The sequence below is a fragment of the Mesoplodon densirostris genome, chromosome 12 (assembly GCF_025265405.1).
Source record: "Mesoplodon densirostris isolate mMesDen1 chromosome 12, mMesDen1 primary haplotype, whole genome shotgun sequence".
Lineage (NCBI taxonomy): Eukaryota > Metazoa > Chordata > Mammalia > Artiodactyla > Ziphiidae > Mesoplodon > Mesoplodon densirostris.
This window is the reverse complement of record NC_082672.1, coordinates 19,477,828-19,503,188: the sequence shown is the minus strand read 5'-3', so window position 1 is coordinate 19,503,188 and position 25,361 is coordinate 19,477,828. Positions and strand designations below refer to the sequence as shown.

At 38.0% G+C, this 25,361-nt stretch overlaps 1 protein-coding gene across 3 annotated transcripts in view; it reads left to right on the top strand.

The window, feature by feature from the left end:
* GRM1 (glutamate metabotropic receptor 1) overlaps positions 1–25,361 on the top strand; it is a 358,927-nt gene that overhangs the window by 292,181 nt on the left and 41,385 nt on the right. For all 3 annotated transcript variants that reach the window (XM_060114929.1, XM_060114927.1, XM_060114930.1), the window contains exons 4-6: positions 1,904–2,150; positions 6,538–6,706; positions 17,167–17,293. In XM_060114929.1, the coding sequence (XP_059970912.1) occupies positions 1,904–2,150; positions 6,538–6,706; positions 17,167–17,293 (543 nt within the window). The remainder of the gene's footprint in view (positions 1–1,903; positions 2,151–6,537; positions 6,707–17,166; positions 17,294–25,361) is intronic.

Here is a 25,361-nt window from a genome sequence, read left to right as displayed (position 1 = left end):
TGGAAGTCATCATGGCTCAAGAAACACGTCACCATTTGACCAGTTTGCCTTAATTACACTGGTGTTTCTGGAATAATTATTACTCACGTCACTCACAAAAGTAACCCAGTTTGGACAATAAGTTATATAATAGTCCTAAATAAGGATCAAAAGGAAAACATTGATCTCAAAGAAATCCAAGACCAGTTACATTCTCAATGCTGATGAATAAGGCATCCATTAGACAAGACAGCTTAAGAAATTTGTACTGGGGACACCAAAATAATTTTTAAAATATATAATACATCTTTAGTAGCGTTTATCAAAACAAAAACAAAACAGCAGACTCAGTGGTCATAAAGTTTGTCCCTAACAGAGAAAAAAACACATATTTTTTGACAGTTTGCTCCTAGGGTTGACTTTAATAGCTGCTACTTCAAGTAAATGGTTTTAGTAGAACCGTTTAAGTAGCTGCTAAAACCCTTTCAGTTACTGCTGCATTGAAGGTTATTTTGCCATCCAATTTTTGTCTATATTTTTTCTTCTTTAACTCCTGGTAATTTCTCTAATTCTAACAGCTTTAACATTTAGCTCCAGCACTTGGGAATTTCGGGCTGTATTTAAAGGCTCATTTAAAACTTATCAGACTGATGGCATTAATTTATCTCTTTTATATCCCAATATAAAAAAGAGGGAAAACAAACTAATATTTAAGACCCAGGGGTTCTGGGTGGCAGACATAAATTACCTTATTTCAATGACTTTGCAGTTTTTTCAAGGAGGATGTTTGCTTTCTGCTTTACATAACCTTCTAGACTTGTTCTGTGCAGTTTGATTTTAAAATGCCCCTTCTGCCTCTCTTACTCCTATTTCCTCTTGGGAAGTGTTCTTTCAATTAGGAAAATATTACTTTAGCAAATCACACTTTTAACAAGCTCTTATTAAGCAACACTGGAAGATGAGTTAAAATTGAATTTGTTCCCCCTTCAACCTGGCCTGGGTATTTTGTATCTCATTCTTAGGGTAGATGCACATGTACCTTTTTTACATTTTCAACTATACCTAAATAGATTAGCCTTAAATAGAACTCTTTGTAAATGTCTTATTTCGTCTCAAGCTCAACGTCAGAGTCAAAACTCTTTACCATTTCTTCTAAGTACTTCAAGCTCTCTAAGTTCCTAAGATACTCTGTTATTCTCCAGCCCAGACACCTTAGGGTTCAGTGACATATTTAGGCTGTCACCTGTGACATAGGTGGAAATGATTGCGGAGTATTTGAAATTCACAGGTAAAGCTAAATGTTTAGATTAAATGTGTAGTGTGACTCTTCCATCAAGAAACATTTTACCTGAGTTTCTAATAATTAGCAAATCTTATTCAAATATTTCTGTACCACCAACCATACAGAAGAAGAAATTCATACTACCTAGCTCTTCTTTTTACTCTAGGTTTTTTTGGTTCTAGAGATGATAAAATTAGCAGAATCATCAAGAGAAAATATTGGGGTTTAGATAATGCACAAACTGATTTACAATGGATTGTGGATTGTCACAAAGGATATAAAAAATGCTTTTCCAGGACTGTGATATAGGAAGACTTTTAATATAAGTCTTTGTGAACCCAGAGGAAATAAGAGCTATTTTCATTGCTCCTTAAGGATTTCCCTGCAATATGTGAAAGTTCTTTATTTTCACCTCTGTGGCATTTGTTTTATATGTTATAAAGCTGTTATTGAATTCAGAAAATAAAATTGAATAAACCATTTTCAGATAGACTACAGCAGAGATAGTCACAAATACAAAGCTTGAACAGGTAGGTTTGGCTTTCCCTTTTTCTGAGAGCCCTGAAAAGCATTTGGGAATTAAACATGCAGGTTTAGATTTCATTACTGCAACCTTGGTAGTGATCTGTTTTTATGTTACAGGCAATGAAAGCTTAGAAGAAAACTATGTCCAGGACAGTAAGATGGGGTTTGTCATCAACGCCATCTATGCCATGGCACATGGGCTACAGAACATGCACCATGCCCTCTGCCCTGGCCATGTGGGCCTCTGTGATGCCATGAAGCCCATCGATGGCAGCAAACTCCTGGACTTCCTCATCAAGTCCACGTTCATTGGTGTGTCTGGAGAAGAGGTGTGGTTTGATGAGAAAGGGGACGCTCCTGGAAGGTAAAGCAGTCTTTTCCATAATGAATCTAAATAACCCTGTGATCCTCTTCGAGCCAGACAGATAGATACTCTGGCTCCCTTTGGTTCCATGGTTTCTGGGTGCCACGAGGATGGACGCAAACGAGGATAGACGCAACAAGATAGCTAAAAAGAAAGGGCTAATGTTAGATGGAAATTACATTATAAAACGTTGAAGAACTTCTTATTGGTAAATACCCACAATCCTGCATCCTACCAGTGCCACGCCCCTACCTCCCCCCCCACACATACAGCTATCATCCCTAGTCTTCCCTTAGAATGTCTGGGACCTCCCTGCAAACCCAAGATACTAAGGAGATTACATCTGACCAACAGGACCCTCCCTGGCACTGCCAACATCAGGTCAGCCTCCTTCTAACTGATTAGTCCCAATACTATACTGGTTGTGGAATATTTTAATATTATTCCTGCTTAAAGAGCTTAATATATGACAAGAACCAAGTCTTACATATGTATCCATTTTTTTCAGGTAAACTTATGTTCCTGCTAACATGTTTCTTGGAAAAGAAAGAAAAGAATTTTCTGTCTGGTATTGAGTCTCTATGGCTTCCAAAGAATTAATCAAGAAGCAAAGGAAAATTAAATCTAACTAACTATATATATTTTTCCCAAGTCATTTATATACAGTCTCTTCTGCAACACTTGCTTTTATAGTACCAGTTAGCTCATATGTAATTTGTATGCAGAGAATGATATCAGTATAAACAGTAGTTGTGTTCTTTCATAGGAATTTTCTTAGGCAACAGATTATCAGAATAGTGGGATAAAAATTAAAACCTGCAACAGGAAAGAAAAAAGGCCCTCAGTCTGGTTACTGCACAGTGTGCCCACAATCTTTTTTTTTTCTCCTAAGCCCTGTTATCTTTCAGTACATAATTTTGCAAAATGAGAGATTTTAGAAAAGCATACGTTGTGATAAAACAGATCATCAAATCATTTAATCCTCATCGCTATAGGCATATCATTATCTTCTTTTACAGATGATAAAACTGAGTGTCAGAGAAACTAAGAAACTCACCTAAAGTCACGCAGAGAGTAGCTGGTAGAGGCAGTGCAGTCCGAATCTGACACTTGTAATCTTTTTGCCACATCGTGCTGCCTTTTAGCTAATCCTAAAATTAGGCAAAGTTGCTGGCAACCTTCTTAATGTCATTTCAAATGTACTGGAAGAGACTATTTGACCCTACATAATTCTTCACGTATCTCTTCCTTTCATGTAAGCTTAAAGTTCTACGTTTAGAGAGTGCCTTGAGGGGCCTAAGTGGATTCTCCCTGTCAAAATCCAACAGCTCCAGGAAGGATAAATGCTATAAGTAATACTCAGCAATTAAAGCGATGAATTTATCAGATTCCTTCCAAGCTGCCAGTGAGGTGGGAGCAGCTTTAGATGAAAATGAGAGTGGGAAGGATGGAATGATGCAGGGCCTGGGTGTGTAGAAAGCTTCCAGGAGCTGAGCACCTTAAGAAATGGTACCAGAGGAAAAAGTGATTCAGAGCACTGACCGCCCCCACCCCGCCCCCCTTTAAACCTGTGGTTGTAATCCTGGGTTCTACTGGAAACCAGGTTCTATCAAGGATTGGATTTGGAATGGAAACCTTCCTTCATGATTCTATAAGATACACAATATGCCTAGGACAGGGCCAGATGCATTTCCCACACAGTGTAGACATGAGTTTCCTCCTCCTCTCTCTATTTGTAAACTATCCAAAATATACCACAATTTTAGCTTGTTTCTCCTTCATCTTTAATTACATATTTAAATCAAGAGTTTTCCCCTGGGTCCCTTTTCAAGGATCATTTCCACAGGCTTGAAATTGGTCAGCTTCATCTGTATTCAATTTCTATTTTAACCACCTCCCTCTGTTTCTATCTCCTGTCACACCGTCATTCAGGCTTTTGGTCCCTCTTGTAATTATCTTAGTTAATCATCATGCAACATAGATTGAATGCATTGAAAAGATGCTGTAAAGTTGTAATTCACAGCATGAGGATATTCCAAATAACCGCCAATGTGCGAGAAGGGACTCTGGGGTCAAGAGAAAAGAGCAGTTTTCATTAACACACACAGCACTGGGGAAGGCCTCTTTTTAGTAAGTCAGTATTTTTTCCCTTGGTATCTTCAAGCATTTTTTTTCTCCAGCTTTTGGGACTTTTTAAAAGTATGTTTTCATACCAAAATATTGTGAATTTTTCAGTTCCTAAATGCTAATTAAGCATGAACTGATTTCTCCTTTTGAAATGAGGAAGTTGAAATAAAAGTCTTAGGAAACTGATTTATAGGAAAAAGATATTCTAAAGCTAGCATTACACCTAAGCCTGCATTGAAAGTATGTAAGGAGATTTAACAATGTAATATGGAGTAAAACATAAAGATTAAAGGAAATGAAAAGGAGAATTACTCATACCAAACACTCACAGCAGGCTCTGTAACCATAAGAACTTTACAATGGGAAGATATTGGAGGTGTAGATTAGTGTCCTTGATCAGCAAGATGAATGCGAGCCGCCAGCCCACAGTTAATACCCACGTGGATACCACTCAGGGAGCTACTCTGAGAACATTCTGGTTTGTCTCAGCAACCAGAGGAATGAGGACCCTCTATTAACCAAAAATCAGAACGCAGAGAGGTGAATAACGCGCTCCAGTTGCACCATTCTCTCTTCTCACTCCACGTAAGTTTTGTTCACCTGGAAAAGTAGGGGAAAGACTTCCTTTATGCCCCGAGAGTCCCCTTTTCCTTTAGGGAGCTGCTATTTATAGAAATTGCCAGAATCTGATTGTGGAGAAGCCACTAGCCATCCTGTGGGTGACAGGATGCATTTGCACATTAAGAACAGGCAGCGAAGCTATTAAAATATATTAGTTGTTTACCTAAAGAACTAGGCCAGATATGGCCAATAGGTTTCAGATGCCAGCTAAGGTTGATTGGTAGTAGCTTCCTGGAGTGCTGGGCTGAGGAGGATTCTGAGTCTGTATCAGGGTTAGAGGGAAAGAATTCCAAGATGGGTCAGGTAGGGATATTAGGGAGAGGAGGAAGAGAGCTGAGGAAGAGGAATATGTGTTAGTTAATTGCCATCTATTTCTTTGGGTCATGCACAAAGAGTAAGAGATATTGCCTCATATTCTAGTGCAGGAGAGTGAAGAATGCACAGGTACTACAGGAAAGAACCCCACTTTGCAGAGCTACTGAGGGAGAGTCAGGCATCCATTTTTGTGCAACTGCCACTTGAGTTATGGTTTCCTTGGAGTAAATAGCAACATGGAAAGAAGATTGAAGAATACCAGAGAACTGTCAATAACCGAGAGATAAATGACTATGACAGCACAAAGATGTTCTCATTTTCTTATAGTATGGAACTAACCAGAGTATTTTAGCACATTAATAGTGCTACTAATGTGAATGATATAGTGACATTGCCTTACATATGTATTTCTCCCAACTGCGAACAACCTTATGTTAGTAAATTCCCACAAGAACCCCATGAGCCTTACAGACTTTAGTGATATTCCTAAGTAGTATAATCTACTATTAAAACATTAGGAAAGAGATTCCAGCTTATACATTCTAATGTCAAATGCTGTGTTTTTTCCACCAAATTGGAAGATGCTCTCCACTGTCCACACTGGGAAGTGACGTATCTGGTCCCCAGAAAACACTCTGGCTACAGTGAAGATTTCTAAATGTAGATTTTACCATTGTGCAGCATTGCAGCATTTGAAATAACTGAAATAACTGACACCAATTACTTGGATTCAGAAATGTTTGTCCTGATCAAGGAAGAGACCAGTTTAAATGTCAAGGCTCAAGATGTTAAGTCCCAAACACCCTGCTAATTAAAGGTGCATTTCTCAGATTTTGGGCTCTATTAGCACCTAAAATAAGTTCCAGACTTGGTAAAACTCACCTCTTTTAATCCAGTGTAATTAAAATGGCAACTGAATGTGAAAAAGGAATTTGGAATAAAAGTACTAAAGCTAAAAATTAGTGTTCTGAAGAATTTTTACTTGATCAGAGAATAATCTAGTGAATAATGATTTGAAGGTTATGGTGATCGACTCAGCACATATAGAATTTTTTTGAGAATAAGCAGAGAGAAAAGTACAAGAATAATATATTCTTTAATGAATATGGATGATACACAAACAGAGACTGAAGAATGGAATACACATTTTGGAAAATCAGAGGATACATAACTAAATAAACTAAAATATTGACAGTAGCTGGCATTAGGACATGGGACGATTCTAACTTTTCTCTTTCTCCTCTCTATTATTACCTATTTACCAAATTCCTTTGGTTTCTACATCATGTCCATATTCTCTAAGACACACATGTTTTCTTTGTAGGTATGATATCATGAATCTGCAGTACACTGAAGCTAATCGCTATGACTATGTACAAGTTGGAAGTTGGCATGAAGGTGTGTTGAACATTGATGATTACAAAATCCAAATGAACAAGAGTGGAATGGTACGGTCTGTGTGCAGTGAGCCTTGCTTAAAGGGTCAAATTAAGGTAAGCCAGCCACACATGGATTCTTGGATGGTGTCCATGAGGAGACCTCCTGCCTGGGCATAAGCAAAGAAAAACACAGACATTTTTCTTTGACCAGACTGTCCAGAAAGGGTGCACCAGGCATACTGTTTCTGTTCTTGTGCTTAGCAAAAATGAGGAAGACAAAGAAAGATTGGGAAATGGAATAGACAAACCACTGGGTTATTTAGAATAGTCTTTATTTGAATCGTAATGATGAGCTGCAATCTTAAACACAATATAGAAAACAAGGGGATGAATAATCAAATTAAAAATTAAGACAGAAGTAAATGTGGAAATGAGAGCCAATGATACTGCTTACTCATAGTTCTAGCTATTGTTAAAGAAAGCAGAAGCTGAATGATGCCAAATAAATGTATAACTAAAATAAAAGAAGCTGAGATGAGTTAACACAAAAGCATTGCTTACCACTTCTCTTTTCTCTACCAAGTTCTTTGAATTTTCCTGAAACTGGTATTTTCCAGCCAAGAGAGAGTCTTCACTTCTAATTATTCCCAGAAGTTTGTTTTTTTTTTCCCAGGTTGGGGCAAGTGAGTGATCATGATTTTACTGTATACTTAAAACTAGAGTAAATAAACCTCATATACTGGGCATTTGGCTGAATGGAGTAGAGAGAATTCTTGGTGAAGAAGACATGGAAAGAGCACTCTCTGAATCCCATGCTATTTAAAAACCAAACTGGCTGACTCACTAGGAAATGGAGCGCAAGGGAGTGATTGTGAACTGTCAGGAGTGTGGCTTAAATGACCTAATAGGTCTTTCCCATCTCTAATTTTCTGTGATTCATTTCTGGGAGGAGACAGGCTGTCAAGTAAATGTCACAAAACACAGCTGGGGCTGGAATGTATACTGTGTGAGGCTCCTGCTCTCTTGCCACGTGGCCACGCTGCTGTGCCATTCGCAGGAGCCATAGAACCAGCCATGCAAGGGAGAGGCCCTGAGAAGTATACTTAGGGGCCTTTAGGGCAAGAGTCTACTAGTGCTGGTACAGCAGCTGGCAAAGCTTTATCACTGCTGATCAAAGAATGTGGAAGATCTGGAACCTACAACATCTTTTAGCAGCTGAGAAGAGCTGTCTGGGTGGACTCAAACTCTCAGTAGAATCAGTCACTTTGAGTGTGAAAAAAACTTCTGAGACAACTCACCCTAGTTGCAAATGTCACTGCCTTCTCTGCAGATGTGATATTAAAAATAGTTAATAATTGTCATGATAACCAACCAATCAGAATGAACTCCATTTTAGTGCTATGACAGGGTGCTAGAGGCCTCCTGCCATGCCCACGGTTAATCCTTGAGTTGTTGGATCATGGGAAGATTTAGGTGAGGAATCTTACATGGATAGGGTAGTATGGGGCAATCAGGGGGCTTGGAGAGACACCATTAGTTTCCAACCAGTACAGAAGCATTTCAGTAGTGTAAGAATGACTCCAGCCAAACCATTGTGTATGGGCCATACGTCAATGCTGCTTCTCCCCAAGAATCCATTTCTGATTCTTATCCAGATGGAATGTTTCACATGGGGCTGTCTGCTGGTATTAGGAATATATCCTCTGAAATTGAGAGGCCTAAAACTTGTCCTTGACTCTTACCACAGGATGCCAGACCACTGGATTCTGGGTTGGTTATCTTCTCTGGATTGTAAGGAAAACCAGGGAGACCTGAAGTCCTATGATTGGGACAGCCCAGAAGCCTTGGGCTTTATGCTCTTCTGTGACCCAAAGGGTGTCACGTGTTCATCTCAGACCTCCTCCCCAGCATGGGTGGCAGCATTGAATCTTTAGTGCAGACAACTGCTGTGAAAAAGTTTATGAAACTACACAGTTTGGTTATTCAGAGTATAAGAAAAACAAACAAACAAACAAACAAATACAACCCTGGCAAGAGAAAACGAATCAATCTAAAGATACTCTGCCCTCCAGCTCCCTTTCAGACTTCCCTCCTGTTACTCTGACTGCTGGCAGGCCATGAATGGGAGCTCACATGCCATGTGTAGTCCCATTTGTATACTCCAGAAGATAGACTTTCCCCCACCCCCAAGTTCAGAGGAAAGGCTGTCTGCATGCATCTCTAAGCTAGATGCTGAAGTATTTCTGGCATCACATTTGCATTACATCCATGCAGTGTTATCGAAGGAGATCCCAGAAATCTTTGCTGAGCCATTACACAGCACTTGCTATAAATGCAAATCTCTTGGGGTCCAATTTTCATAATATTGTGTAACCTGCAGGATAAAGGTATGCCTGTTCTCAATAGCACCTGGAGTGGAGGTGAGGGGGGATGTTCATTTGTTTCCCATAAGCACCATGGGAGGTATGGAAACAAAGGAAATCTGAATCCCATTTACCAAATAATAGCATTTATATTCTTACATCGTCAATTTGCCATCTACCAGGTTCAGGATGCAGAGCCAGGTCTCTCAGTAGCCACTACAGAGACTAGAGGGAAGCAACTTAAAAGGTGATTGTAGGGCTTGCCCTTGTATTAACTGAGAAACATAACCTTTAGGAAAGGCTTATTCAGTTTAAATATCAAATGCCACTTAAAATGTCGAAATAACCATTTGACTTCTTTTGTGATAACCCATAAAATTTTCTTACGGTAATTTCCTTTGAAGTAGTTAAAAGTCCAGTTTTCTTATGTTATTGATTTTAGAAATATAAATATAATATCTTATAAGTATAATATTTTATGGAGGAGAAATTGATTTCAGTCATACCACAAACAGTGGTAAATAAAACCAAACTTTTATTGTTGTGTCTTATATTAGTCAGGTTTCAGTCAGGAAAGAAAGAACCCATGCCAGGTGGTTCAACAGAGGAAATTTAAGGTACAAAACTGGTTATAAAAGTAAAAGGGGGAAATGAGGCAACTCAGAGATGAGCAACAGTAGGAATCATTCCCACCTCTGGGCTAGAGGGACACAGAGAAGGTCACAGATACTACCTGAGACACCTCCTGAGGTGGGAGGGGAGGATACCTTGATACGAGGCTTCTCCTCTCTCCGGCCCTTCAGTCTCCCATTAGGTTCTTCCATTCTGCCAACCGTATGGAGAAGACGCTGGAAAGAGAGCCTGAGCAATGTAGTGCGCAGATACTTAGCTCAGGTTCCCTTGAACCCTGAAAGCTAAGCAAGGTTAAGTGCGAATGCATTACTGGGAGATACAATCCCAGGGAAGCAGGAGTGAGAGGAAAAGGGAAGGGAGGCATGGAAGCATGGCGGAACACCTCTACCACTAAGGTGAAGCATCACTGAGCAGGACGCTGCCTCTGAGCACAGCTCAGCCTCACGGAGGTCTCTGGACAGGCTGCTCGGACTGTCTGTTGGAACAAGGAAGGGAGAAAAATGTATGCACTCCTGCCATTCTATTTTCTGCTTTCTGTGGTCAGCGTTTGCTCACAGGAAGTGAAGTCATCTGACCCCTTTAGGCAGGTGGTGGGGAAGCCAGTGTCCATGTCCTGCTATGTGGACCTTCTTTGAATTTGGAAGCAGCAGGGGGAGAAGTCTCTGTGGGTCTTACACAGTCTGGTCTGGGCTCCTGCTCTGCTGAATTGCCAAGGAGGCAGTTCTAGAACTCAGTGTCTCCTCCAGGGGAGAGAGAGTCACCTGGAGATGCCAGAAGATGACACAGTAGTGGTAGGCTCTGAGGTAGGAGTTGCAGAAGCATCCAGAACCCTCCAGAGCCAGGGGCCAATGGCCTAAGAGACAGGTCAGGCAAAAAGAATTTGAGGCAGCACGTAAAATATGGACAATGGATCTGCAAGCAAACAGCAAGGGCCTGGCACTTGTATTGGTCTCCCACACCAAGCCTGCTGCTATTTTCCTTGGTGTGGGGAAGGCAGGAAAGAGGTAAGAAGGGGTGGGAAGGCAAGGGAGAGACAGTGAAAGAAAGGAGAAGGGAGGCAATAGAGATCGGGAACTAACACTTATCAAGCATATTCTTGTGCAAGTACAAGAATGGATGACATTGTTTCAATTATTCCTTAAAACAACCCTTTTAAAGCAGATATTATCACCCCATTTTATAGACGAGAAGTCAGAGGTCCAGAGGGCTTGAATCACTTGCCCCAAGCTTTCTCAGCTAGTGGTTAAGGAATGCCGAGCTGAGCTTGGAGCCAATCCAAAGCTCTTATCAACCCACAGCCACATGTTGTTCAACCATCTTTCATTATATGAACTGGCATATTTCCTACAAATGCAAGTTTCAATTGCTAAAGCTGATTTTCTTAATAGTTTACAACAAAATTATAAATAGAGATCCACTTTAAAATTGCTGAGGGAACAGAATCTAGAACTAAGCAGGCAATAAATATTAGTGAAGCTGGTCGGGAGAGTCTGACAAAGATGGGGAAACCAGCAGAGAATCCCAGGGAAAGGGTCCCGGGGATTGCTTTCATTCGCCTCCTATTCTTTCTTTTCCCCTATCTTCTCTTCCAGTTTTTTCTTCCGTTTAGTTCGTTTTTGGATTCTTTACTCCAAGATGATGGTTTGAGTCTGGGAGTTTAGGCATGGAAAGTTGAAATCACTACTTCCCCCCTTCTCACCTGGCCTATCAAGATAGAATTATGGAGACCATATCATACATGGCTCTTCATTACACATGCCATATTTTCATATAGTAAAATACACCCTATATATGTGGAGAAAAGCCCAGATACACATATTTTTACAAACTATATATTTCAGAATTGGGTTAACTATTTTTTCCCTGAGCCATCTGAACATGAGGTGCAGATGTCATGAAACTTCATACCTCAGCTTTTGTCTTCTATGAATAAGGGCAATTCTCACATGGCCATAAGACCAGCTAAGAAAGTTAGCAATAACATCATCAACCACAGCTGTCCTGTTCCCCTCAACTTCCCCTTTTTGTGAATCAAAACAAACTACCCATTTAACTTGTTCATAGTTAATGCAACCATTTTGGCAACCAATGAAACAATGACATAGTTCCTTCATTATGTAATATTTTCTAAATTCCACTGCAGGATGGCAGGTTCTCAACAAAAGTTGTCCACAGGAATATCAAAATTCCTTTTCTGAGAAGCTTATGATTACATAATGATGATGTGATCTGCCCCAGCTACTAAAAACATACTGGCTAAAATTTTGAAAAAAGTTGAAAACAAAATACTGGGTTCCTTTTTGTATTTTATTATGTATGCGAAAGCATGAAATCATTATAGTGTCTCTGGATGAGAGAAAACTTTGCAAGCACTGGTCATAAGGAGAAATTCTATGGAATCATCATTAATTTATTCACAACCACTCTGAGTAATACCTACACCTTCACCTCTCATGATTTGACCAGTGTTTAAGATGGTCTCCTGGTTACTGAACTTTTTGGTGATCCCCTTAGCCGCAGATCTAGCTTGTCTGCCACTTTTGGGGACAGGTGCCGATAGGACCTGCTGCTGCATCACATGACACCGGGCAGAGAAGAAACACAGCAGAGCTGTTGTGTCTTGCAGGTGACAGTGGCCAAAGCAGGCCTCATTTTCTTTTTTAAGTAAATATTTATTGAAGTATAACACACATACAGAAAAGTAGAGAAGGAAGGCAATAGCATGAGTACACTTTGGACTCTTACTTCTGGGTCTTTTCTTTAGCTGATCCCACTGCCTAGAACTCTCTTCCACCAGATAAACTTAGGGCACAGACCCTAAAGTTGCCCCCCATCAAGATCCTGCAAGTGCAGGGTGGGCATGTGCACAACACTGAGGGTTTTAAGGGCCTCTTTAAGTCTGGTCCCTAGGCACTAGGCTTGTCTCACCTTGGTCCCTGCCCTGAACCCTATTCCTCTTTCTTGCTGTAGTTTTCTCAAAGCCCTTTTCTAGGATGGCACTCCTCAAGGATGGGGATATGATCTGTTTTATTCACAGATTGTGAATGCATAATGTGAATGAATGAATGGATGAATGATTGAATGCATATGCCCTGCATATGCATTTCATTCCTCCTTCTAGCAGTATACGTATTACATTATATCAGATTTGGAGCTTCTTAACCTCAGTGATCATCAGGTCTTTTCATTTATTTGTCCCCATGCATAGCACCATGTCTGGCACACTGGGCCACTAAATAAATGTTGGTTAAGTAAATATATATCTGCCAACTTCTGAGATATAATTTGGTTCTCAGCATAACATGTCATCATTCTGACAGCTGTTTTTACACAAGGAAGAGCTTAGTTCTTGAAAATAACTGGTGATAATGTGTCTGAGGTTTGCACAACTTACTGATCCTCTCTGCAGCTGTTTCTTCATCTGCAAAATGTAAATAATTAACTTCACTATGTGGAGTGGTTGTGAGGTTTAGTGTAGTTCTGTACAGAGGGCCTTGCACATGATCTCGTTCAATGTATGTCCATTTTTGTGATCATTTTCTATTCCCATATGATTTTTGTTACATTTCCCCTGTAATAAATTATTATGTAGGGATTTTCTTAAACTGGTATTTTTCTATAATTCTTTCAAGGCTCTCTTCAATTTCCTCCTATTTTTTATTCTCTTTGAATTCTTCATTTTCATTTCTTTTGTTTATGTAATATTCCATATTATTTCCCTCTTTTCTTTCACATACATTATTGAGTAATTATTGAAAAATTAATATGTACCAATAACTATGCTAGCACTGTTAATGCAAAAGAAACTTAAACATGGCCCCTTCCTTTGAGGAACTCATAGTGTAGCTGGAAAAATTTGTATCAGCAATTAGAGTCCATTGTTGCCCAAACTCTCATGCTGGGTGCCATGGGGACACAGGAGGGTAGGACTAGCCCTTCTCTCCCTCAGCTGATTTTCCTACAGTCCTAATTAGGTAGGACCAGTGTCTTTATTCTGTTTAGTCTTCCAGGCATTTCCCTTCTGAAGCAAATTTCTCTCTTTCTTTTGATTTATCATTACTTTTCCTTCATTATATTCTCTCGATGTTGTTTTCTTTCTTTTGTCCTTTTTCTAAACAAAGCCTATATTTAAAAAATCCATTTCAAGTTACTTCAGAAATGTAGTCATAAATTTAACACTTGATTTCCTATGTCATAAATACTTTAAGACTCCTACAGTGTATATGGAATTGAATCATAACCTTGTGTGAAGCAGCAGGTCATCTAGTCTTACTAACAATAAACAGAGCACCACGTACACAGGACGTGTCTTGGGAAGTCTTGGTCTTTCAAGGGCAATTTCAGAGAAATATCAAATCTCTTATCATGACTCAGAGCTGTCATAAAAAGTGTTTTATGGTAACAAAAATGAGACAATACATTATTCAGTTATTGAGTGTATACTCCATGCAAAAGAAATATCCGTTAGTATAAAAATAATTTAAAATATCAATACCTGTGATATGGAGGAGATTAAAACATAAAGACAATAATTTAAGAAAAATTTTTAAAGTATCTGAATGAAACATATCTACCATATACATATGAAAAAATTAGAGGACAAAAGCTAACTAACTTGTGGTAATAAAATACCAAGTATATTTTAATTATGGAGAATTCCAAATAAGGTAGTGTTTCAAAGGGCTCACTGTACCAGAAATACTTCCTGGAGCATGTGTCAGGACTCGAAAGTAGTGACATAGATGGGCTGATGGAGGAAAGGTGATATTCTAAATGGAAAGGAATATCCTTTCTTTTATTAAAATATATTTATTTCTTTATTGCTGCATGTTAAAGCCATGGATTAAACAACACACACACTCTCTCTCTTTTGTCCTTCTTAAAATCTATTCTCTAAACAGCAGCCATAATAATCCTTGTAGAAAGCAAGTCAGATGGAAAGCAAATTAGATGATGTATCTGCCCTACTTGAAACCTCCCTCCAAAACAAACAATTATGTGGACATTAACGAGGATGTAAGCAGGGGATGGCACAGAGGCTGCTCTTCCTTGTTTGGCAGACTTATGTAAGAGATTATTAACAGTCAAACTTAGGTGCAGAAACAAGGACCAGGGACTAAGTGAATGACTCACCAAAGAGCTTATATTTCAAAGGTATTAGAAAAGGGAGACACTGACATTCCTTGAGTGGCCGAATTACATTTTTAAAAAAGATTCAACTCAACACTCGCTCATTGGCCAGCTACTGTGTGTTCTTGGTACATTTATTGATGACTATGATCTGAAAACAATGAAAGTATGGCATGATTCCCTTCTCTTGAGGAGCCCATGGGCCATCAAGATGATCTTGGCAGCTGTGTGCATGTAACTCTGGAGTGAGAAGTAATTAGAGGCACATTATATGACTAGGAGACAGGGACCAGAATTCAGCTTTCTGAGTCTAGAGGGGTGGCTGAGAGATAGAAAAGACAAATCCCATATTTTAGACATTGTATGGCAAAAGTGCACATATTTGGTGGCTGAATAAGAAGTAATAAAAAAATAACTCCATTTGAGCAGTTCCTTTTTCATTATTTATTAGAGGTGTAAGCCAATCACTTATTCATTAATTTATTCAGTCATTCAAACCCTAATCTTAAATACTTCCCATGTGCCAATTACTCATAGGATCTACCTTTCACCAGTCATTCTTCATAAATAAATTGTTTAGCATTATTATCTTTTGAAATTGTCTCATTCATAGTATTCATTTTATAGTTAGGAAAAAGATAAAGCTGACTGAAGAGATATACACTATTTTGTACTTCTTATACTCATTAAAGTAAAAAGCAGTACTCATTTATTCAATTTTTCTCATGGCACTTAGAAAAATTTTTAATTTGGAATATAGATTTCTCATGCTTATTCTAAGGATAGGTGTGAATTTTTCAAAAAGACTTAATCTGAGTCTACTTTCTAAAGTTATTTGAAAGTAAAAGAAGAAAAAGGAAAGCTTTTACAGTTTCTGAAAATATAATGTTATTTGATATTTTTCATGTAATTCTAAAATAGTGGTATAAATTTCGACCTGATTTGCAAGAAGATAATTTTATTTTCACAAAAGATAGAGTTTGTATGATTTTAAGGTATGGCAATATTTACAGTTTAATTTCTGACTTTACATATGAGAACATTTGATTATGTCTAATGTGTTAGGGAGGGACCTCTGTTTCTAGCCATGAGGGAGTAACAGAGTACAGACTTTGTCTTCTGCTGTAAACAACCAAAAAACTTGACACAGTATATGAAATAACTATGTTCAGACATTGGAAAACAGTGCATGACCTTGAATTCAAGGAATTGAAAGGAAACAAACAAGGTGAACCCTAAAATCACTCTGGCTTTCTGTCTGGAGGCAATTTCCTAGTTGTTGTTTAGTGAGAAAGAACACAAACAGAGCTTGGCTATCTTGATAATTTAAGAAGACAGAAATCAGAGTTTAAGAAGCCCAAGGCAGCCAGAATTTGTAGTGCAGAGGAAGGAAGAGGATGGATCTATACAGAAAAAGAGTCCCAGAAGTTGGCATATGAGTTTTCATGAGTGTTTGACTGAATCTGTATTGGCAGGGTAGAATTCATAATGTCCAGGTAAAGAACAATTAGTGGAGAGCTGGATTCCCAGAGGTCACACAAGGCCAAGAATTGTCCCAGTTTCTACAAGCCCTAGTGGAGACACTTTGCTGAATACACAAAGAGTTAAGTAGAGATCCCAGCACGGTCATAGTTTATAATGAGGCTAAACTATTCCTAGAGTAGAGACTATTCTAGACTTGCCCTAAAAAATGAAAAACAAGACTCAAACTGAGTCACAGGTGACTTAGCTGCCTTCTGGAACAAAGGCCAATACTACTTCAAGAAAAAAATCCAGCACTCTACATCTTATGTCCGGCATCTGGTTAAAAAATTTTAGACAGGTGACAAAGCAAGAAAATATGACACATTACCTGAAGGTAAAGGAAGCAATAGAAACAGTCCCAGATATTATATTGATGATGGAATTAGAAGTCAAATTAAAATACTTACTGTAAATACATATGAAAGGATTTAAAAGAAAACGTGCATATCACTAGAAGACACATGGAAATATAAGAACATAAAATAGAATTTATACAATGAAAACCAAAGTATATTAGAAATAATTTTTTAATGGATGGGATTAACAGCATATTAGACATTATGAAAGTACAAATCAGGGAACTTATAACAATATAAAAAGAAAAATGTATTTTTACTTTTCTATGAATTATTAATACATATTAATATCATAATGATACAATTCAGCTGTTTAATTCCTTTTATAAAAGAAATTATTATTGAAAAGCTTCCAAATCCAACATGGAATGAACTGAAATTCACATCTAAACTCTGGTACAATAAGATATATCCCAATCCATGTATTTAAAGTTCCTCGACATATACGATTTTTTGAAAAGTTATTTTTCTAAAAAAATCATAGTTTGAAAGCAAGTCCTCATCTGAAAAAAAAATGTCTTTCTGGAGAAACAATCTGTAAGGCATATGAAATATTGCTATGTTATAGGTCATACGGAAAGGAGAAGTCAGTTGCTGCTGGATTTGCACTGCCTGCAAAGAGAATGAATATGTTCAAGATGAATTCACCTGCAAAGCTTGTGACTTGGGATGGTGGCCCAATGCAGATCTCACAGGTAGGAGCTGCCTCTCTTGTAAGCCCTGTCCCTGACTGTTGACCTTTCCAATGTGCCTATTGTTTAAAATGATAGTGATTATCTCATGTCTTTTTCAATGTTTATTTACATTGTTACTGCTCATGTCAAAGTGTACATATAAACCTCTTATACGTTTTCCATAATCTATATTAAAAGTTCATTTAAATATAAAAGTGTATTCAAAGGTTATTCTTGTATACCAGTTGTTCCTGTTTTTCTTTTTAAAAATTTTGTCTGAAGATATTTCTAGTCACCTGAATTTATATTTGCAAATATTTCTTGAACATCTATATATGAGGCACTATTGCAGGACGTAAAGGTACAAAAATAACTGAAACACAGCCCCAGCTTTATTTATTTAAAATATATCAGGGAAGAAACATGTAAAAGTATAAAATAAAATAGTTATTACTACAACAGAGATATTTATAAACTACTGTAAAGTTTGTTAGGCAGATAAGGAGATGAAATAAATTCCAGACAGAAAGTAGAACATGGGAAACATGAAAGCATGTAATACATTTGGAGAAAACCATGGAACAAGTATATGGGGTTGTTTGGTAAATGCAAGGCCTAGTAGATACGTGGTCAGAAGTGAGACTGGATGAGTACACTGGCAGCAAATGGTAAGGAGCTTCTGTAGGACCTTTTTATAAATGTTTGGATTTTGGCTTTAAGCACAGGAGAACCACTGAATTTAAAGTGGTGAATAACATCCTGATATCTGTGTCTCAGAAAGATGACCCTGGCGGTAGTATGGAGGAGAGTAGTGAGCCTAGACTAAAAATAGAAGTTAGGAAGCTATTATGTTGGTCCAAGTGAGTAAATTCAAAGGCTGTGAACTAGGGCAGCTGCTACAGCCATGGAGAGGAATAAATGAAGCAAGAGATGATTTCCTCATACAATCACTGGGACTCCTGTGGAAGGATTACATGAGTTTATATGCCTCCTAAGAGCAATGTTCAGTATATGAGTTTTGATTTCCAAAGACCCTGGTATGAGTTCACAGATGAGAGGTGTTTCACAGTTACTTTTCATGAATTTTAAAAGTGATAAAGCCGGGGCTTCCCTGGTGGCGCAGTGGTTGGGGGCCCGCCTGCCGATGCAGGGGACACGGGTTTGTGCTCCGGTCCGGGAAGATCCCACATGCCGCGGAGCGGCTGGGCCCGTGAGCCGTGGCCTCTAAGCCTGCACGTCTGGAGCCTGTGCTCCGCAACGGGAGAGGCCACAGAGTTGAGAGGCCCGTGTACCGCAAAAAACAAACAAAAAAAATAGTGATAAAGCCATAGAAACTTTGTCTTTGAGTTCATAGAGACCTTGTCATCTGAGTAAGGCAGTCCCTCATTTTAGAAGGACAAAGCTGAGGCCTAGAGAGGTATACTTGTGTGCCCAAGGTCATGCAGCTAGTTAGAAGCAGATCGTAGTTCACTGACCACTGATCCTATGCCTCCCTGTGTGCTGCTGATAATCATTAGGGTAACATTCATGACTGTTGTTTACTTTTTGACTTGTTCCCAAATAAGAATATGAAACTCAGAAATTGTGTGGCTTATTCAATGGGCATCAAAATGGCTGGCTGAGTAGAATCAGGTCACATAATTAAAATTATACTTTGTAAGTGAGAGACCTTGTAAAATGTTAACCCTGTTAGAAAATAGACTGAGTATCAGAAAGCTTTTAGAAATCACCTGGTACAAAGGCCATTTTTTTTTTTTTTAATTTTTTTTTGCGGTATGCGGGCCTCTCACTGTTGTGGCCTCTCCCGTTGCGGAGCACAGGCTCGGGACGCGCAGGCTCAGTGGCCATGGCTCACGGGCCCAGCCTCTCCGCGGCATGTGGGATCTTCCCGGATCGGGGCACGAACCCGTATCCCCTGCATCGGCAGGCGGACTCTCAACCACTGCGCCACCAGGGAAGCCCCAAAGGCCATTTTTAAATGAAAAGAAATTAGATCAGAATATCTTTGAAGGTACAAACTATACCTCACCTGTTTCTTTATTCTCTAGCTGAAAACTGGTTTTCAACTTCAATGTGCCTAAAAATTACCTGGGAATTACCCATCTACAGAGATTCCCATTCACTATTTCTGAGACAAGACCCAGCAGATTCTGAAGCACTTAGTCCCCGTTCCATCGCTTGAGAAACATTACTCTCTGGCTCATAGCCTGATGCCTTGAACATAATTGCTGCCTGATAAATATTTGTTCTATTGAGAGAATTAGAAAGAAGAAGGGACTCACCCTCAATAGGAGAAGCTACCACTAGAACCTAGGGGTTTTTGTCCCTGGGTCTAATGCCCTTTCACTATGCATTTATCTCATGGTTGCATGCAATGGACTGACTTGGAAAAGCTTTTCCAACCTCATTCTGGACACAGGCCTCCTTTCCCACTTGTACTGTGTCTTTTTTCACAACTTTACCCTCCTTTGTAGTGTGTGCTTCCTGCCGGTCCTTTTCATCTTGAGAAAGCCATCCCCTTAGATCACCATTGTGCTTGAGAACTGGGCTTGACTTCAGAGTCAGCCCTCAGCTATTTGACTGAGACCACAACTGACCAGGAAGAGGCTCAAAGACAAAACCATCACCTTTCTAAGGTTAATCTTAAACGTCAGAAGTCCTGGCTTTGAGGTACAAGAGTTTTCCTCTTGTCTACACTTTTGGGGCTTCCTCCAACTTTTCCTACTGCTTCATCTTCCCTTTAAATGGGGGCTTATCTCATACATGATAAAGAACTTCTATCCAACTTTAAAACATTAAAATACAAAAAATTTTTTAAAGATCTAATATGTTATAATAATGGAACTCAAAGTCATATGTTTTATTCCCTAGAGATCTTCCACTGTGGATATATTGTCTGCCCACTGCCAAATGATCACCATCATTGATTAAGCCTCTTTGACTTAGTAAACTATTAAAAAATATCCTCCTTGATTATAAATAGGTGAATTTTAATGCAGTTATCTTTCTAGAGAATTTAATCTACTATCATCCATCATATGTGTAAAAATCACTTTAACATTCAAATGAGTTGAGCAAAGCAACAGCTCAGACTGCCTTTATCTGATAACAACAGGCAAGTGACTACTTTCGGATCATGTATCCAAATTATGTTGTAAGTCTTATACTTAAGGTCTTTCAGAATATGCATCTCTCGTACTCATTTACACTTTTTTTAACGTCTTTATTGGAGTATAATTGCTTTACACTGTTGCATTTGTTGCTGCTGTATAACAAAGTGAATCAGCTATACATGTACATATATCCCCATATCCTCTCCCTCTTGCATCTCCCTCCCACCTTCCCTATCCCACCCCTCTAGGTGGTCACAAAACACCGAGCTGATCTCCCTGTGCTATGCACCTGCTTCTCACCAGCTATTTTACATTTGGTAGTGTATGTATGTCCATGCCACTCTCTCACTTCGTCCCAGCTCACCCTTCCCCCTCCCCGTGTCCTCAAGTCCATTCTCTACGTCTGAGTCTTTATTCCTGTCCTGTCCCTAGGTTCTTCATAACCTTTTTTTTTTTTTTTTTTTTAGATTCCATATATATGTGTTAGCATACGGAAATGGATAAAGATGTGGTACATATATACAATGGAATATTATTCAGCTATACTTAGTTTTAATGACACCTACTGTTTCTGCATCCCTTCCAGTCTTACACATAAATGGAAAATGACATCTGATTTGCCACTTACTTGGTGCCATGTCAGGCTCAGAGCAAGGGTGCAGTACATGGCAATGTGTTTTTGATTGTTGCCATAGTAGCAGTAGTTGTGAAAAGAGAAAACTCACAGAGAGAATACAAAAAAATCAGTAAAAATATTCAGAGGAGTATATGCATTGCCTTTAAGTAGGTATTTTATTTTCATGGGTAGATTTTTTTGACTGAATTTTAGTTAAAATGAGAAATCATTCTCTTTGGAAAATAGTGTTTTTACTGAAGGTGAAGTTTGTTTAAAATATGCTTAAAATCATTTTATGTGATAGCTACTTTTCATATATGCTTCAAAGACTCTGATATTAATGAATAAAAACATGTTAGTGAGTTTTTGTTTTCATTAGAGTATGTTATTTTTTGGCTATGAAGAAAAATATTGTATATTTCTTAGAGGAAGTGACTTCTGAAACTGTTTTAATAAATTTTTCATATTTTCTTCTTGGGAATATGCACATTTTAATTCAGCTTTTAAATTTCACACTTTACTTTTTATGATGCATAAACAGGGATCTCTTCTGCCATGATATACAACTTGACAGTAGTTTAACAATCTATGGGCCAATTATATGTAATCCAGTGCTACTTACTCCTTTTAAAAAGTCAAATAGTATAAAATAATTCCTCAGAAAATCAAACTACACTAAATCTCATCAATAAAAAATAGAAAATACTAAGTTATAGAACTTAACTTTTTAACTATTTTTCTCCATCCAACAGTTACTGCCACCTCCTATATTATCTACTCATTTATTCACTTTTATATTATACACTACCACCTACTTCATGCCAGGTATTTTTTTGTTTTTGAGAAATTGGGACATATGGGTGAATGAAACAAGGTTTATATTCTGGAAGAGAAGCTTTATATGAAATCAGACATGTAAACAGGTAATTATAAGCCTTGCAACAGGAGTATGTACAAAATTTCATGTAAGTACAGAGAAAAAAGCCATCATTTTTCCCTGGGAAAAGAAAAACCTTCACAGAGGAAGGGACATTGAGTTAAACATTAAATAATAATTTAATCTTGTAGGTAATTTATATTAATGTAATAATGTTAAAGAAAGCATTTCAGTGAAGCCTTATGCAATCATGAAGTACTATTGTAAATGTTATTAAATGCCCCAACACACTTTAGGTAGAATAATTGTGGTCTATCTTTATTTCTTGATTCATATTAAATTTGTCTTTACCTAATTGGAAAGAAGTCAGATATTAAATTTTAGCCTCCTCCAATGCATTTGGACCTTACTAGTGAGCCAATGTTTGTTTCAAAAATTAGGAGTAACCCACTGCCCTCAGATCAGAGTTATTACCACTTCTCTTGTATTTTGCTCAGTAGTTTGTAGTCTGCTTGCAGGAAACTGACTTGTCCAATGGTTCTGGATTGTGTAGGGTAACTCTAACCATAAACGCTGCCAGGTCCTTAAGTTCTCTGCGCTTTAGATATAGTATGTACAACTCTCATTAAAGTCTTCTACTTTTGGGTGCTGGGGGTCAGGTAGGCTCAGGACACTCACTCTTTACCACTGGTTGAATTTAACCGCCATCCCTTCTAGTCTTGGAATACCCAAACACACTTGGGGGTTGGGCGACTCTTCTCTTTAAACCTCAAAACAGGACAAATAAGTACATTACATCACATATATGAACAATATGGATATTTTGTCTAATTCTCTCAAGATATCAAAGCTAGCACTTCTCAAATTTAGGGTGTATTAAAAAATAAAAAAGAAAGGAAAGGAAAGAATAAAAAACAACTTTTAAGAAGCTTATTCAAAATGTAAATGATCAGTCCCAATCCCCAGGTGATTCTGTTTTGGATGGTCCTGGATTGGCCTTGAAAACTTTGGTTTCCACATGGGGAAAATAATCTAGGGTCTTCACACGAGGTAAAGTAATCCTCGTGGTGGTGTAGGTATATTGCTTTGGGGTGTTGTTATGACAAACTGCTACTTTTACAACACAAGAATATTTATACTTCTATCATAAGGATGTTCATTTGTCTATAGTACACTACATAGGATAGGCTTAATTTACAACTAGACTTAGAAGACTCTATGATTATCTGTTGAGATGGCTTAGTATCCATCTTTGGTTTCTGGCTACATTAAGGGCATTGGGGTTTATGATATACAGTTTAAAGTTTGAAACTCCACTGATGGCAACCAAAGTCAGTTCATTTACTGATGGATTTCCCCTGACATATTTTATTAGACAGGTTGTCTTGGCTCTATGACTTGAGGGTCATAAAAGACTTCACTGAGAACTTCTATCTTGAGCTGTCTCAAAACCAATGTTCATTGTGCAGATTTTGGTAGCTCAATCCACAGATGAAGTATGCCCTTGTAGGAATAACGGTCCTAGAGAGCTTGCACCTGGATACCTCTTGATCCCTGGCTGCTAAACTGAACTTTCTCTTACTGTACTTTACCTTTTGCCTTTAAATGAAAACATTACATAAGCATGTTCTGTGAGTCTTCTGAATTCTTTCAAAAATTTGAACTTGTGAAATATTTGCATATACAAAGCTTATTGTTATAATATACTTAACAATAGCTTGATAAAATTGAATTACTGAGTTAGAGTAATGATTGTCTCTAACAAAACCCAGGTTTAGGCAAGTCTTTATTACTAGTGTGGAGAATATTAAAGACAAACTCAGGTTTGTATAGCCTTTATCGATAAAGTAGAAAAGTATGAATAAGCAAGAACATACAAAGGAGAGTATGATATATATAAGAATCTTAAGATAATCTTGCACAGAAGACCACTGTGTAGTCATCAGCTTGCTTCAAGGTTCTTGGGTTAACAGTTAATTTTCGTGAGCCTTCAGCTTCTGGAGGCTGTCTGCAAACCTCAGTTTAAAATCACTAAGGGATGTCAGCAGTATTAAGGTTCCCTTTTAGTTGTCCAGAGGTTTGGGAATGAAGACAGCCTTATATAATTTAAATTCATGAGTAAATGTTCCAATGAAAAGTTCCCATATCACTAAATTGGTAAGTTGGAACATGCTTGCTAAGACTACATGTCTGATCATATTTTTGCCATTGTAAGTATTGTGGCTTTTCAATAGGGGAATGCTTCAACCCATCCAGAAGATAAATACACTATTTAAGCTAGTATATATTTATAAACCATAGAAGGAGACAACTGTATGCAATGCATTTAGAGTTACACAAAGGATTCTTCTGCAATTGTATCAGTCAGTGCCCCCAACCTTTACAGTTTTTCCAGATTAATTTAATTACAAATGAAGCATGAACTGGCCACATCTGCTATCCTGGGAATGTTTTCCCACTAGTGTTTAATTTTGTGGCCAATTTGTTTCTACTGAAATGAGTTCTTTCACTATTTCCATCAGAATTTTATCTAGTGTATATTGGGTATTTCATCTGGTGCTATGAGATAGCCATCTAGTTTTGCCAGAATTATCCTTATGGATCTTACAACACAATCATTCTGGTGTTTCTTTTAAGAATCTCTTTTCTGGCTAGAGTTTGTGTACCTACAATTGAATTCTTGAAATTCTCCATGGATTTGTTATTATTAATAAATTATTTGTTGTTCTATATGAGACTCTGTAAGGACTCTTAGAGAAGTCTGTTTAGCATGATTATCTCTGAAATATTTCTATTTTCTTTCATAGTACTAGAACGGTATTAGCTTTTATAGTACCTTTTTTTTCTAACTGCAGGTCTCAACCTTTATAGCAGCAATTATTTTATATAACATCAACACATCAAGAAATTAATTATTCTTAGGCAAAGAGACTAAACATTGGGTATAGAACTAAGAGGTTGGGTAAATTTTCTTTTAATGGGTAAATTTGTTATATATTGTTGTGTAACAAATTACCCCCACACAAATCACCCCCAAACTTAGTAGCTTACAGTGACACACATTTATTATCTCACAGTTTCTGTGGGTCAGAAATGCACAGTATAGCTGAGTTCTCTGCTTCATGATCTTTCACAAAGCTAAAATCAAACTGTCAGCTAGGGATGGGGTCTAGTCTGAAGGCTTGATTGTGGAAGGGTGCACTTCCAAACTCACTTAGTTATTGGCAGGATATAATCCTCAAAAGATTGTTGAATTGAGGGCTTCAGCTTTCTTTTTATTTTTTTTAGCTCGTTATTTCATGGGGACTGTTCTCAGTCCCTTGCCATGTGGACTTTAGCAGCATAGGAGGTTGCTTCATCAGAGCCAGCAAGAGAGTCTGAGTCTGCTACTAAGATGGAAATTATCTTATGTAACCCAATCACAGGAAGGGCATCCCATCAACTTTGTTATGTTCTATAAAAAAGAAACAAGTTATAGGCCTC